This window comes from Neophocaena asiaeorientalis, unplaced genomic scaffold (assembly GCF_003031525.2).
Source record: "Neophocaena asiaeorientalis asiaeorientalis breed wild unplaced genomic scaffold, Neophocaena_asiaeorientalis_V1.1 scaffold469, whole genome shotgun sequence".
In the NCBI taxonomy this organism is placed as follows: Eukaryota; Metazoa; Chordata; class Mammalia; order Artiodactyla; family Phocoenidae; genus Neophocaena; species Neophocaena asiaeorientalis.
In genome coordinates, this window is record NW_020172691.1 from 2,393,359 (window position 1) to 2,408,207 (window position 14,849).

The 14,849-nt window shown below is 60.3% G+C and overlaps 2 protein-coding genes across 2 annotated transcripts in view; one reads left to right on the forward strand and one right to left on the reverse strand.

Annotated features, from left to right (window-relative positions):
* POLRMT (RNA polymerase mitochondrial) overlaps positions 1 to 4,629 on the forward strand; it is an 18,733-nt gene extending 14,104 nt beyond the window's left edge. Inside the window, exon 19 of the mRNA XM_024739947.1 lies at positions 4,093 to 4,629. The gene's annotated coding sequence lies outside the window, so the exon portion shown is untranslated. The remainder of the gene's footprint in view (positions 1 to 4,092) is intronic.
* The window catches only part of HCN2 (hyperpolarization activated cyclic nucleotide gated potassium and sodium channel 2), a 22,270-nt gene that overhangs the window by 1,509 nt on the left and 5,912 nt on the right, over positions 1 to 14,849 (reverse strand). Inside the window, exons 4-9 of the mRNA XM_024740013.1 lie at positions 8,556 to 8,979; positions 7,448 to 7,609; positions 6,239 to 6,457; positions 4,694 to 4,840; positions 979 to 1,219; positions 622 to 786 (exon numbers count right to left, since the gene is read on the reverse strand). Coding sequence (XP_024595781.1) covers positions 622 to 786; positions 979 to 1,219; positions 4,694 to 4,840; positions 6,239 to 6,457; positions 7,448 to 7,609; positions 8,556 to 8,979 — 1,358 coding nt within the window. The remainder of the gene's footprint in view (positions 1 to 621; positions 787 to 978; positions 1,220 to 4,693; positions 4,841 to 6,238; positions 6,458 to 7,447; positions 7,610 to 8,555; positions 8,980 to 14,849) is intronic.

The following is a 14,849-nucleotide window of genomic DNA, read 5'->3' on the forward strand; positions in this document are numbered from 1 at the left end:
AATCCCCCCCCCCCCCACACACACACACAGGCCAGGCCACCAGATTCCTCCATATGCCCACCCTCGTAAAGTGCAAATCTGATCAGGTCCTCCCCTGCCTGGGATCATCCATGGCTCCCCAGTGCTTCTGACCTACAGCCCAAGCGCCTTCCTCTACAGCCCTGTGGCCTCACGTGCCTGGTGCCCGCCTCCCTCCCAGCTTCCCTGAGTCCCTGGACTCCAGGCCTCTTTCCCACCTCAGGGCCTTGGCACATGGTGTCTCCATTCCCAGAACATGCCTCTGTCTTTCTACCGGCAACGCCTACCCATCTGGGTCTCCACTTGGAGTCACGAGGACATCCCCTCCTCTGTGACAAGCCTGAGGGTAGCCACCACGTCAGCCTCGTGGGCCACATCTACACCTCCCGGCACATAGTAGGTGCTCAAACATTTGCCTAGGGAGCAGAAACACCCATTTCCCCATCCTTGGGAAACCGGGGCCGTGTCTGGCCAAGGGAGAAAGTGGGTCAAGGAATCTGGTCCGGGGGTCAGAAGGGGCCCTGAGGGTCAGCTGGGCCGTGGCACCCCGCTCCTCAGGCGGCCCCCCGACAGCCACCGAGGCTGACCGCTGGGCCCACTCACCAATGCGGTCCAGCCGGTCGATGGCGACCGTCTCGAAGGCCCGCCGCATCATGGGGTACTCCTCCAGCACCTCGTTGAAGTTGTCCACGCTCAGCGAGTAGAGGCGGCAGTAGGTGTCAGCCCGCACGCTCGCCGTGCGCCGGCCCCGCGTCAGCAGGCAGATCTCTGCGTGCAGCCAGGGGCAGCGTCCTCACTGCTGGGCCACACCCAGTGGCCCAAGCCAGCTGTCCCCAGGGCCCTCCCAGCCAGCAGAGCGGTCCAGTCCCGCCCCCCCCACCGCCCCAGGGCCTTCCTGCTGCTCGGGTTCCCCACCCTGAACTCCGTCTGCCGCCGGCACCCCTGCCCACAGACGCTCACCCCCGAAGTAGGAGCCGTCGGACAGCTTCATCTCCTTGTTGCCCTTGGTGAGCACACTGACCACCCCATGCTGGATGAAGTACATCTTCTTGCCAACGGTGCCCTCACGGATGATGTAGTCACCCGGCTGGAAGACCTCAAACTTGAGCTTGGTCAGCATGGCCGTGACGAAGTTGGGGTCGGCGTTGGCAAACAGTGGCATCGAGGCCACCAGCTTCCGGCAGTTGAAGTTGACGATCTCCTGTAGGGGTGGGAGGCGGGGGTGACGGCAGGGCGCACACCCGCTCCTCCATCGCACCCTACCTTTGGGACTGCTGCACCTCTCAGACCTTCGGTTTGTGAAAGGGATTTAACAACACGTTAGCCTGAAAGCCAGCATCTTAATAGGCAAACACTGGAGGTTTTGCCACCAAAGACAGGATCAAGAAAAGATTCCCAAGATCCTCTACTGTTGAACTCTGTGTTGGCAATACTGGCCGATGCAGTTAGACACGGAAGAGCATTCAGAGACGTAAGAATTGGAAAGGAAAAAGTAAAGCTATCTCTTCACTATCTGTATTAATGGGATTGCCTGAAAAACCCAAAAGAGTCAATGGAAAACTGTAACAAGGGAAATTTGTCAGAATAGCAAGTGGTTAAAAAAACCAACATGAAAACCAAGAGCCTTAAAACGAATCCATGGGGGTAGAAGTCAGGATGACGGTTATCCTTGGCAAAGAAGCTTCTGCGGGATGGAAATGCTCCATGTTTGATCTGGGTGGGGGTCATGTGGGGATTTCACTTGATGGAACACCCATCGGGTGTACCCTAATGACGGGGCACTTTGCTTACCTTACAAAGAAAATCGGGCTTCCCTGATGGTGCAGTGGTTAAGAGTCCGCTTGCCAATGCAGGGGACACGGGTTCGTGCCCCGGTCCGGGAGGATCCCACATGCTGCGGAGCAGCTAAGCCCGTGCACCACAACTGCTGAGCCTGCGCTCTAGAGCCCGCGAGCCACAACTACCGAGCCCGCATGCCACAACTACTGAAGCCTGCGCGCCCTAGAGCCCATGCTCCGCAACAAGAGAAGCCACTGCAATGAGAAGCCTGTGCACCGCACAGAGTAGACCCCGCTTGCCTCAACTAGAGAAAGTCCGCGTGCAGCATCAAAGACCCGACACAGCCAAAAATTAATTAATTAATTAAAAAATCCACAGCTTTTGGACAGGCAAACGAAAGGCACTTCGAAGAAGACGTAATGGATGAGAAGACCCCATTTCCACCCACATAAAGAGCTAAGTAAGATGCCATGGCACGAGTTTACCAAGACATGGCCAAATCTATATGGGGAAACGTTGAAAACCCTCCCAGAGGCACAGAAGAGCCTTGAACACATTGTGTCCTTAGAGAGCGCTGCTCACCATCTTCGAGACGGAAGACACCCATTCTCCCCGGGCAGGGATACAGTACACAGAGCCCTGTGGAAATGCCGCCCGGCTCGCTTCTCGATAACCGGGGCTAGTCAAGTGCATTTAGAACAAATGAGCAGAAGTAGCGGGAAGCCCGTGACAAAGACAAGCAGGGAGGGGGAACTCACCCTCTGAGACACCGAAGCACATTGCAAACCTCTGTGATGCAGAGTGGGTTTGGCGCACACAGAGCAGACAGGCCGATGGGACAGATGAAAAGTCCAGAAATAGACCCAAGCAGGAGGGAACTTCAGCTTAAGGTGCCCCTCCCCCACCAAGTCTCGGCGCAGAGCCAGATGGTTCAGCCCCACACAGCAGGTAAGACCGGATCCCTTCCTCACGCCAGATTCCACGATAAATTCCAAAGGCATAGGGGGGTCTACATGCCAATAACGAAACTCTACAAGTATTAGAAGAAAACGTGGGCAGATTCCTCCGAAGCCTGGGTGTGTACGGCAAGCAGGTATTGTGCGCCTGCTGTATACAGCGAGCACGTATCGTGTGCCTGATGTCCGCAGAGAGTAGATATTGAGAACCTACTGTGTACAGCAGTCAGGTGTTGTGTACCTGCTGCCAAACACCGAGCACTGCCACACTCGCTGTTACACAAGCACACATTGAACACTTACTGTGTACAGCAAGCATACATGCAGCACCTGACTTACAGGGCATAAAAATGCCACACGTGGGGGAATAAAACCACAGTAAGCAAGTTTTAAAGATAAAACGGCCGGGGACCTCCCTGGTGGTGCAGTCGTTAAGAATCCGCCTGCCGATGCAGGCGACACGGGTTCGAGCCCTGGTCCGGCAAGATCCCACAGGCCACGGAGCAGCTAAACCCGAGAGCCACAACTGCTGAAGCCCGCGTGCCTAGAGCCCATGCTCTGCAACAAGAGAAGCCACCGCAGTGAGAAGCCCGCTCGCCGCAACTAGAGAAAGTCCGCATGCAGCATCGAAGACCCAACGCAGCCGTACATAAATAAATGAATAAATCGCTCCCAATCTTTAAAAAATAATAAAAACAAAAAGACCAAAAGTTCTGTAGGAAAACAAGCAAAAGTTATGAACAGTTTACAGAAAGAAATGCAAGTAAGCCCCTGATGGCAGGAAAATAAGAGAACCGCACCTGAGGGGTGCACCTCTCACCTGGGCGTTTTGGGACCGTCTCCCTCGTGGCGCCCTCGGAGGGGAATCTGGACAGACCGGCAGGGCCCCGACCCCACCCTCGACTCTGCCCTGTGCCGCGAGCTCCTCCCACAAAGCATAACAGGACCCGAGAGGGAGCGCCAGGCACGGACACCCCGGAGGCCTGCCCGCCTTTGTTTTGTTAAAAAGGCAGAAAATGGACGGAGAGAGCAGGAGGAAACCAGGCAGAGGGACAGGACAGAAGACGGGCATTTTCTGAATATATCTGGTTTTGTAAATTTGACTTTATGTAAACACCTAAGTAATGATCAAACACGGGTCGCCAGGGGCTGGCGGGAGGGGAATGGGGAGTGAGGGCCGGGTGTCCTGAGCAGCCCGGGGAGGCCAGGCCGCGGGATTAGGCGGCAGTGGTGGCACCACTCTGACACGGCATTTCACGCATTTTGTGGTCTGTGAGGTGTTTGTCTGTAAATGAGCGAATGAATGAAAATAATTACCCAGCGAATATTTTCGTTGCAGGTAGCCACAGTGCTTCCCTGCTGGGAGGCACCTCCACCCTCAGAAGAAATCCTAGCGCCCGTTCCTATCCCTCCTCAGGGCCACGCAGGCTCACACTTGCCTCTGTGAAGTCGCCCCAAGCCCCACCCCACTCCGTCCCTCCCAGAGCTTCCCCTCTGGCACCACCTCCCTGGAAACAGGGCAGGGCACACGGCTGGCGCCCAGTAACTGCTTGCTGAGGGTCACGGGTTGAACTGTCCGCCCACCACCATCATACGCTGAAGTCCTGAGCCCTGGTACGTGTGAACGGGGCCAGATGTGGAAACAGGGCCTTTGCAGGTGTGATTGGTTAAGATGAGGTCGTGCTGAACCCAGTGGCTGGTGTCCTTACAGAGGAGGGGACACAGAGACACAGGAACAGGCCACGTGAAGATGAAGGAAGAGGCCCAGGTGACGTGTCCGCAAGCCAAGGACACCGAGAACCATGGGCCACAACAGGAGCTGGGAGGGGCAAGAAGGACCCTCCCTGGAGCCTCTGGAGTGAGCACCCCGCCCCTCACCTCCTGCAGGGGCCCGTGGGGCTCCCCCAGGACCCTCCTCCGCACGCGGACCCCCACCTCACCTCCCGCAGGGGCCCATTGAGCTCGCCCAGGATGCTGTCCTCGTCGAACATCTTGCCCTGGTAGCGGTGCTCGTAGTAGTCGTGGATCTTCTGGCGGAAGTCAGCAGGCAGCTTGTGGAAGGACATGTACTGCTCCACCTGCTTGTACTGTAACAGGGCGGGTTGGGGGGGGGGGCCCGGGTCAGCGGCCGCCGCTCCCGAGCCCCCGCTCCGAGTGGGCCTCGACTTAACAGTAACATGCTACGAGATGCCCAGGGCGATCTGAACTTCAGATAAACGACCAAAATGCCCCAGATAAGGATATCCTGGGCGGGGGACTTCCCTGGTGGTGCAGTGGTCAAGAATCCGCCTACCAGCGCAGGGGACATGGGTTCGAGCCCTGGTCCTGGAAGATCCCACGTGCTGTGGAGCAGCTAAGCCTGGGGCAGCTAAGCCTGTGCATCACAACTACTGAGCCTGCGCTCTAGAGCCCGTGCGCCACAACTACTGAGTCCGCGCTGCACAGCAAGAGAAGCCACTGCAATGAGAAGCCCACGCACCGCAACTAGAGAAAGCCCACGCGTAGCGGCGAAGACCCAACGCAGCCAGAAATGAATGAATGAATTAAAAAAAAAAAGTTATTGCTATGTCCTGGATTTCCTTTTTTTTTGGCCATACCACACGGCACGCAGAACTTCCCCTACCAGGGGTGGAACCCGTTTCCCCTACAGTGGCAGTGTGGAGTCTTAACCCCTGGACCACTGGGAAGTCTCGTCCTGAATTTCATCTGGCAACCCTTTCCCGCCACCAGCACCCCACCCCCAGCCCCTAGAGGGGGCTGGACTGGCCCCCGCCCCAGAGGTCCCAGACCCTTTGGTGGCCCTGGCTCCCCTCCCCAATGATCTTTCGAGAAATCAGCCCAGCCCCGCCTGGCCACAGCTGCCCTGAGCTCAGCGGAACCCGTGACGGCAGGCGGGTGGCGGCACCAGCTCATGTTTGGGTAGGAGGCTGGTGGCTTCCGGACAGCCGGGGTGCCTGGCGCCAGGCCCAGCTGACCCAGCCGACCCGACTGCTGGGCACTGCTTGAGGGGTTGCAGCTGCCTGGCCGAGGCCAGCCATCGGATAGCAGTGCAGGGCCAATGGGGCGATGTCCCAGGGACCAGGCCCCCCCCTTGGCCTTAGGGAGGGGAGACTGAGGCTGACCTCCAGAGAGGGCTGGCCTGTGGGGTCGCACCCGCCCTCTCTCGGCCCTTCCCGGCCCACAGCCCTCGGATTGGCTCCACCGAGGCCAAGCGCCAGGACATCCTTGCTCCCCCAGAGGCTTCCCCCGTGTCCTTGAGCGACCCTAGGACCCCAGCCCCTCCCGAGATGGCCCAGAGACCTTCCCCTCCGCCTGGAGCCCCCTGATGCCCCTTGGACTGGCCGCCCTGTCCTGTTCGGACCCCTCTGGCTCCCGTCCCCTTCCTTGGCCTGTGTCCCCCTCCAGGCTCCAGACTTCCTTCCTCCACAGAGCTGGGGGGATGTGGGGTGGACCCCCAGACCCAGGGGGGTGCCTCCCCCTCTCACCTTCTCCTGGTACTGGCGCCGCGAGGAGTCCAGCGACTGGATGAGGGCGGTGGCGTGGCCGATGAACATGGCGTAACAGGTGGCGCCCACGATCATGCTCAGCATCGTCAGCCAGATGTCCGTCATGCTCTCCGGTGCCTGCCGCCCGTACCCGATGCACAGCATGTGGCTCATGGCCTTGAAGAGCGCGAAGGAGTACAGCTCACTCCACGAGTGGTTCTGCAAGGCCACGGGTGGGTGGGCGGGTGGGTGGGCGCTCGCGGCCCCCAGGGAGCCCCTTGACACACACCCCCCCCCCAGGGCCCCGCCTGCCGGTCCTCCCCCAGGCATCCAGGTGGTGAGCTCCGTGTCTTCCAGAGGTAACCAAGGGAAACTGAGACTCAGGCAGCTGACATGGCTGTGCGCACACGTCACAGCAACTCAGCAGCAGGTGCGGGTCTGAAGCCGCCTCCCCGCTTCAGTCCTGGGAAACTGAGGCTCGGAGGGGCCAGGGTCTAGCCTTGGGGGCTCAGGAGCCCCCGCCACTTTTCAGCCTCTGATGAGAGTGTCTGTGAGGCCAAGAGAATGGGAAAGTTCCGGGGACCCCGGAGACAGTGAGTCGGGGACACTGGCATCTGATCAGAGGGGCGGAGAGGGGGGAGGCATCAGGCAGGACCGGGAGCCCTTCCCGGTCCTCAGCTGACCTGGCTAGGGGAGGGGGCAGCGGGCCCCGTTCAGGAAACAGGACCACATGCCTGGGTGTCCGGCCAGACAGTGAGCTGCCTCAGCCAGGCAGCTGTGCCAGGCGCCGGCTGGGCACCCACGGGTTTTCCCTCCGCTGCTCCCGCCCATCAATGCCCACCTGCCCTGTGCCCCACGTGCAGGAGGAAAGCTTTTAACACTCAGCATCTCAGCCAGGAAGTAACAGGTGCTTGTGAGTCTCCAATTTTTCTCTCTCACGGCCCATGATACCATCTTTCCATTTGAGGGGCTATGATATAAAACTGTCTTTTAAATACATGTATGCAAATTAAAAAGTGGAATGCATCGCAAAGCACAGTAAGCAGATGATGCGATCCCTGGGGGGGCAGAAACTGTCCTAGAGCCCCTCCAACGGTCAAAGGTCTCCACGGTGCCGGGGTCTGCAAGGCAAGGCTCGAAGTCGGAGAGCAGCGTTTCAGGCGCCGCGCGCTCCGGGAGCGGACGTGGGGCGGGGGGCTCGGGGCTCACCACCATGCCGTTGATGGAGACCCAGCAGTTGCGCGGGAAGTCCTGCAGCATCGGCACTAGGAACTGCAGGCAGCCGTCCCAGTGGCACAGGAGCAGCATCATGCTGATGAGGTTGCAGATGCGCATGACCGCGCTGGCCAGGTCATAGGTCATGTGGAAGATCTGGGGGGAGGGGCGGCGTCCGTGAGAGTCCCGCAGGCGGTGTGCGAGGGAGGGGCCTCCGCCCGCCCGAAGCCCTCCGCAGGGCCCCCTCCCCTCAGGAGCCGCCCCACCTCACCACGCCCCCCACGCGGCCGGTGGGGCCCCCGCTCCTGTGAGACCCGTTGCCTTTCAAGGTAATGCAGCACCCTAGACTAGAGCACGTGGCCCCCCGCTCGGCCTGCCGCCCCGGGCGCCCAAATCTCTCTGCCCGGCCGTCTGCCTGCCCACTGCCCTCTCCCAGGACCACGGCCTCTTTCCGCAGCCTTGTCCCCACCCACTCCCCGCCTCGGAGCCTAGTTGCTGTCCCGGACAGTGGCGGCGACTCTGAGCCTGCGTGGTGGCCGCGGGCTTCAGGAATCGGGTCACACTCAGTCCAGAGGCGGGTCTGAACTTGGGGGAGAGGGGCGTGATTTCGCTTCTCGGAGCCTCAGTTTCCCCGTTGCCACCGGGGCTGTGGAGTATGCCTCTTACAGGGTAGAAGGAGGGAGAGGGGTGCGGATGCGTTAAGCGTCCATGCTACCCCTCACTGCAGTCCCTGTAACTCCGCCCAGTGCCCCACCCAATGACCCCGCTCGTTCGCCTGTATCCCCACCTGTCCTCTCACTGTGACCATGTCCCTGGACCCCGGTAGCCCCGCCCAGAGTCTCCCATCACGGCCCCGCCTTTTTGTTCCTGGTGCCTCCTTGCCCCCCTCCTGCAGCCAGTGGCCGGGTCCCGTCACGGCATCCTCACCCATCACCACCCCCTCGCTCATCACAACCCCGTGCCCCTACATCCTAGCCCCGCTCCAGCCCATCACGACCCCACAGACCCCACGCCTGCATCCGCGTCACCACTCCTCCTCGCTCATCACGACCCTGCCCACGCCCACGGCCCCGCCCCTGCGCCAACGTGCAGCCGTGCTCACCTCCTCCCATTGGTGGATGTAGCGGATGAGGCGCGACAGGCGGAGCAGGCGCAGCAGGCTGAGGATCTTGGTGAAGCGCACGATGCGCAGGGCGCGCGCCGTCTTGTAGACCTCGGAGTCGATGCCCTTCTCTACGATGAGGAAGATGTAGTCCACGGGGATGGAGGACACGAAGTCTACCACGAACCACGTGCGCAGGTACTTCTTCTTGATCTTCTCGGGGTCCAGGATGATCTCCGTGTTGTCCTCGATCACGATGCCCGTGCGGAAGTTCAGCACCAGGTCCATGAGGAAGAATGTGTCCGAGACCACGTTGAACACAATCCACGGGGCCGTGGTCTCGTCCTTGAAGAAGGTGATGCCCACGGGGATGATGATGAGGTTTCCCACCATGAAGAGCAGCATGGTGAAGTCCCAGTAGAACCTGGGGGCGAGGTGCAGCCGGTCACGCGGTCACACCTCCACCTTTGCGCGGGGCCCTCCGCGGAGCCTGCCTGCCCCACCACACGCGCATGCGCCTCTGAAGACCAGCCCAGCGCTCGCCTCCTCCGGCAAAGCTGAGACTTTGGCCCCAGCTACTGTGGACCCCGCCTCCAGGAAGCCCTCCCAAGCCCCAGACAGCACTCCACTGCCGGCTGGGCTCCCCCAGCCCAGGTCCCTCTCGCTGGCCCAGCCTGACCTTCTCTCCCTGAAGAAGCCGGAGACCTGGAAGAGTCCAAGAGGCCGCTCAAAAATTGACTAAATGTTTCCCAGGACCAAGAAGGCCCAACATGCCTGGCACAAGGCTGCCGTCCAAAAAGCACTAGGGCCGAGCCAGGAGGGGAAGACAGACGCGGAAGGAAAAAGGGAGAAGCCAAGGCCTGCCCGGCAGAGCGCAGGGCCAGGTGGCGGAAGAGCCTGAGGGACGGGACTTGGCCACGGCTTGGATGTTTCATGTGATACATACACCCGAAAAAGGGATGACTGGCCAAATATGCCCAGGACCGATACAAGTCCTGGAGGTCGATTCCAAAACTCCACCCGGGAATTCTGTGCTCCCAGAAAAAGGCCCGTCCATGTGAGGAATATTAACGGCCGGGCACAGTGTTCCGAGTCCAGCATTTACCCATGAGGACAGACAGATGCAGCAAAGGCCACATGGAGAGATGCCCAGCCCTGCGGCAATCGATAAAATAGGAAAGAGAACCACTCCAAGGGAAACCTGTCGGTTCCTGAGAAAGTTAGAGTCACCATGTGGCCCCGCAGTTCCACTCCTGGGCCTTCACCCAAGGACTCAAAAGCAGGGACTCAAAGAGACACTTGTGCGCCAGCGTCCACGGCAGCACGATTCACAATGGCCAGAGTGTGGGAGCAACCCGAGTGTCCACCAGCGGATGGACACACAAACACACGTGTCCCTCCGCACACAGGGCGTCACGCAGCCGCGGAAAGGAGAGAAGCCCCGACACCCGCTACCACGTCGGTGGACCCCGAGACCACGATGCTCAGTGAGAGAAGCCGCACACAGCAGGACCCACGGTGTGTGACTCCATTGATGGGAAATGTCCAGGACAGGCCGATCCACAGACACAGAGTGGGTTTGTGGCTGTAGGGGCGGGGGAGTTTCTGTTTGGGAAGATGAAGAAGCTCTGGCGAGTGTTAAGGGGGGTGGCTGCAACACGCTGTGTACACATTAAAAGATGTACGCTTTTAAATGGTTAAAGGCTGTTATATTTCTGTTAACACGTATACGTAAAGAGAAAACCTCCGAGGCCCAGGGTCTCAGTGATGAGCAGATGCCCCAGATCGGGGTCTAAGCCCACACCCCCTGTCTAGATTCGGACAAAGGAGGGTCTCAGATTCTGAAGAGTCATGCGTCTGACTTTGCCCATCACGGTGCAGGGAGAAACGCCCACCGCGCGGTGGGTTTCCAGGGCTCTCCCGTAGGCCCGGCGCCCTCCCCATCCTGGCCGGAGTCCCCATGTCCTCTTGGAGAAGGCTCTAGCATGTGTAGGCAGGACAGGCCTGGGGGACCCTCAAAGCCTTCCACTCTCCGGGCTCCTCCTGGATGGAGAGAAGAAGAGACTGAGGTTCCCAAGGGCTGGAGGGACTCTCCCAAATTAGCAGAAAGCCGTAAACCCCAGCGCTGGCCTGGCCGCACTGGGCTCCCTGTTTTGGGACTCACTGTGAATTGGCTCTGTTCTGAGCAGCCCCCCGAGGGCAGAGCTACAGCACCGCGCCTGCCGGGTGACCCAGGCCTTCTTCCACTTCGGGGAATTGATCCCAAGGAAATCATCCAAGAGGAAGAGAAGAAAATTAAAAAGTGATTTGTAACAAGATGTTCACAGCAGCTTGGTCTTCCAGAGCCAAGGTTGGAAGGGACCCAATGTCTAAGACCGTGGTGACAGCAGCCAGACCTGGGCTCCCGCCCACTGGCAGGTATGACCTTGGGCAAGTCCCTCCAGCCCCTGGGAACCTCAGTCTCCTGTCTGTCCGGGAGGAGCCCAGGGAGCGGCAGGCTTTGAGGTTCTCCCCCACCCCCGGCTCTGTCCGCCCACATGTACTGGAGCCTTCTCCCAGTGGCCATGGGGCCTCCGATCATGATGGGCAGAGCCCGGGAAACCCATCTCGGTGTGGGGATGGAGACCTTGAGAGCTGAAAGGGTTGACATGATCTGGGGTGAGTGTTAAGGGCAAAACCCAAATGACTGCTCCAAATTCAAGACCTTCTTTTGCCTGAATCCAGACAAGGTGTTGGGCTCAGACCTCTGAAATGGGGCATCTCCTCATCCTCAAGACCCCCAGGGGCCCAGCCCCAACCTGACTGAGGGGCCGCACCTGCCTATTCCCCATTTCCACCACCAGAGCTTCCACGGCAGTGGACGCTCACGCCCAGGGACAAAGCGAGCAGGAAGGCCAGGGGCGCGAGCCTAGAAACCAAGGAGGGGGGGTTAGAAACCATCTAAATCGGGGGGCCTAGAAACTACCAGCGTCGGGTAGCCACAGCGTAAATGGCCAGGATGAAGACGGCCTCCTCCTTCACAGGCGACTCGTCATAGACGTTCCCTCCTTTTGTTCTGGGGGCAGGGGGTGGGGGTGGGGGTGCAGGCACCACACTTCCCCACTGACAGACCAGAGAGGTGGCCCAGCCAGGGAGGGGTGCAAAGACCTGAAAGCCAGCCTGCCGCCCCCAGGCCTGTGGCCCTTGGTCCTCCTGGAATTGGGTAGGAGGAGGGGAAACTGAGGGCTGGGGCAGAGGATCCAGGTCCCTCTCCTCGCCCTGCCCGCCCCCTTGGGCTGTGCATCCCAGGGCTAATCACTGTCCTTCTCTGAGCCACAATGCTTCCCTCTGCCCAATTCTGGCAGCCCCTCCCGCATCAGGCTGCCCCAGAGACCCCTGGGACCCAGAGACCTCTGGGACGGGGTCGGGGCCTGCAGGGGCCTGAGTCAGCCCTCAGCCACCCAGGGCCTTCAGGGACAGTAATTAAACCTCGTATTGAAAGGTCCTTCCTAACAAACAACGGGCCCCATCGGGAAACACTCAGATCCCGCTTCCTGCCTGTGCCAGGACAGGAACTGGGCCCTGAGAGACCAGCAAGGCTGGGGCTCCTGGTGGGGTGCGGGGGCTCAGCGGCAACGACCCCCAGCGCCCTGTGAACAGGAGAGCCTGGAACCCTCTCCCGGGCGCCACACCCACATGGCTCTGATGTCAGCAGGGCCCCCACTGTGGGCCCAGTTCCCGCTCCAGCAGCTGCCCCGACCCTTCTCTCTGCGCAGGCGGAGAAACCCAGGTGGGAAGTGGTGAAATGACGGAACCCAGGTGGCCAGACCTCCAGGCCACAGCTCAGGACCATGCTGTCACCCTCCTGCCTCCAGCACTTGGGGCCCCTCCAATTCCAGAAGCTGACAAGCAGCCCTATTCTTCCAGGACCTGGCAGGGCAGGGCCGGACGAGGGGCAGGGGTGTCCTGGGAGCTTGAAGTGGCTGCTCAGGGACGCTGTTAACAAGGGTAGCGGCTCCCTCCCTTCAGGGTCAGAGAACCAAGAACCAGGCTGGAAGCAGTCCAGGAATTACCTATCGGATCGGGCAAATCCTAGGGGATTAGGGGCCGGGAAGGGAGGGGGGGTCAGGGATTAAGGATGAGCTAGGGATGGATTATTAGGACCTGAGCCCTCGGATGTGAGTTACGGATCCCAGGCAGGTGTCAGGGATTGGGAAACTGAGACTCCTGCAGGGGAAGGTTCCTGAGTGATCCCAAGACAGGGCAGACTGTGGGGCTGACTGTGTGCAGGCCTGGGGGGACACGTGGCGACCAGACAGACCCGGCCCTCCCTCAGGGCCCCCAGCCCAGGGGGGAGACAGGCGTTCCACACAGACAGATAAATGAGTGGGATGCTTCAGAGGGGCCACTTTAGCCAGGGTGGGCTGGGACGGCTTCTCAGAGGAAGTGACATGTGGGTGGATAATGGAGAAGGGCCGCTAGGCAGAGCGCGGGCACTGCACCCCGGGCGGATGAAACGGCAAGTGCAAAGGTCCCGTGGCTGCATGGAGTTTGCCTTTCGGGGCGGCCGGGAGGCCTGGGGCTGGAGCAGGGGTGTGAAGGGAGGTGAGAAGGGGTGAGAGGGGGTGGGAGCCGGGCTCTGCAGGGCCGTGGAGGCCACGGCCATGGCAGGTTTTAAGTGAGAAGGACGGACGTGAATCTTGAGATGCCCCTGCCGGCAGCCGGAAGGCAAGGAAGGGGCAGAGGGCGGCGTCCAGGGAGGAAGTGGGGTAGCCTGTGCTCTTTGCATTTGGGTTGGGCTTGCTGATGGGGGAAGTGAGGCAGGGTCTGTCCTGAGCAAGTGGGTAGCTAAGGAAGGCCCCCCAGTGTCCCCCTGAACCCCCAGGTCATGGATGTTGAAACAGGGGGTGTGGGGATGTGACGTTTTTAAAGCAGTTAATTCAGGGGCCAGAAACTCCAAATTCTGGCAGGAAACCAATGGAGAGAGGAGAGGGGCCTCGGCCACCTCAGGCCCCTGACCCCTCACAGGGACCGTGGAGCGTCCTTCCTCCCAGCCGGGTGGGCCCTGGGCCTCAATCCTCCCACCTGGGAAATGGGCATGTCCACCAACCCCCCACTCTGAGTGCCTTCATGCTGGATTCAGAACCGGGGAAACCCTGGCCCCCGCCCCTCACCACCGCCCCAACTTGGGATCATTCAGGGTTTATTCTCATGAGCTGATGCATCCTGATCTCCCGCTAATCCGTAGGGCCATCTGGGGCAGGAGAAGTCCTCCAGCCCTGTTGGATCTTCAGGCCAGCCCCTCCACCACCCCAGGCCCTCAGGGACCCCACAGGATGTCACACAGATACACGTCGGCATCCACCTGTCCTGGCTTTGTCTAAGCTCCGCTGAGGGCCAGGAAAAGGACCCACTTATCTTCTCCCCACAAACCAGGCCCCCCGGTGGTACACAATTCGGGAACATTGAACTGAAATTCGGCGGCAGCAGCAGGAGAGACTCAGGTCAGACCTCAGAAGCACTTACAGACTCGGGAACGGGATGAAAGGCCGTGGGGAGCCACTTGCCCACACTCTCTCTAGGGAGATGAAGCCTCTACCCGCCCCCCCGACCTGCCCACGCTCCCACACGGCCACGGCTGCCTTGACCGCCAAGTGACCACCAACTAAGGAGGTGGAGGAAGTGGCAGAAAAAGCGGACTGTCCAGAACGGGCGGTGGGGAGTTGCAGCCGGGCCCTAGCTGCCTGGGGCACCACCACCCACACCCTCCCCTCTGAGCTCTCCTCCTTACCACGAACCCCTCTCTCTGGCCTCTAGAATCCTGGGTGGCCAGGTGAAGGAGTTAACTGTATTTCTGCTTCATACATTTTTGGGGGCAGGGGCAGAAGATCCTGCCAGGGCCCCAGGACCTCCGGGAGGCAGTGGCCCAGGCTGTGACCCTCCATGCTGGCCCCTTGGCCGCTCTCCCTGCTTTGCTCTGGGGTGGTCTTCATGCTTGTTCTGACTCAGAAATGGACCTCAGGGTGCAAAGAAGGAAAAGCAACCCTCCTGAACCTGAATCCTTCCTGCTGTCCCTCGAACATGCTTCTCCCCTCCCCCGCCCCCATGGAAGCTCCTAGAACATCTGTATCTGGGCGCCAGCTGTAGTGTTACTCATGGCCCCATGAAGAAGTGAAGACATGCCTCAGAAAGGGTTGGGGCTGTTCCAAAGCTGCCAGGAAATGGGGCTCACGACCTGACTGGCCTTGCCTGGTACCCATGTGTGCCCCTGGGCAGGTACCCAAAACCATCCTGGGCCCCGCCCCCCCCCCCCCC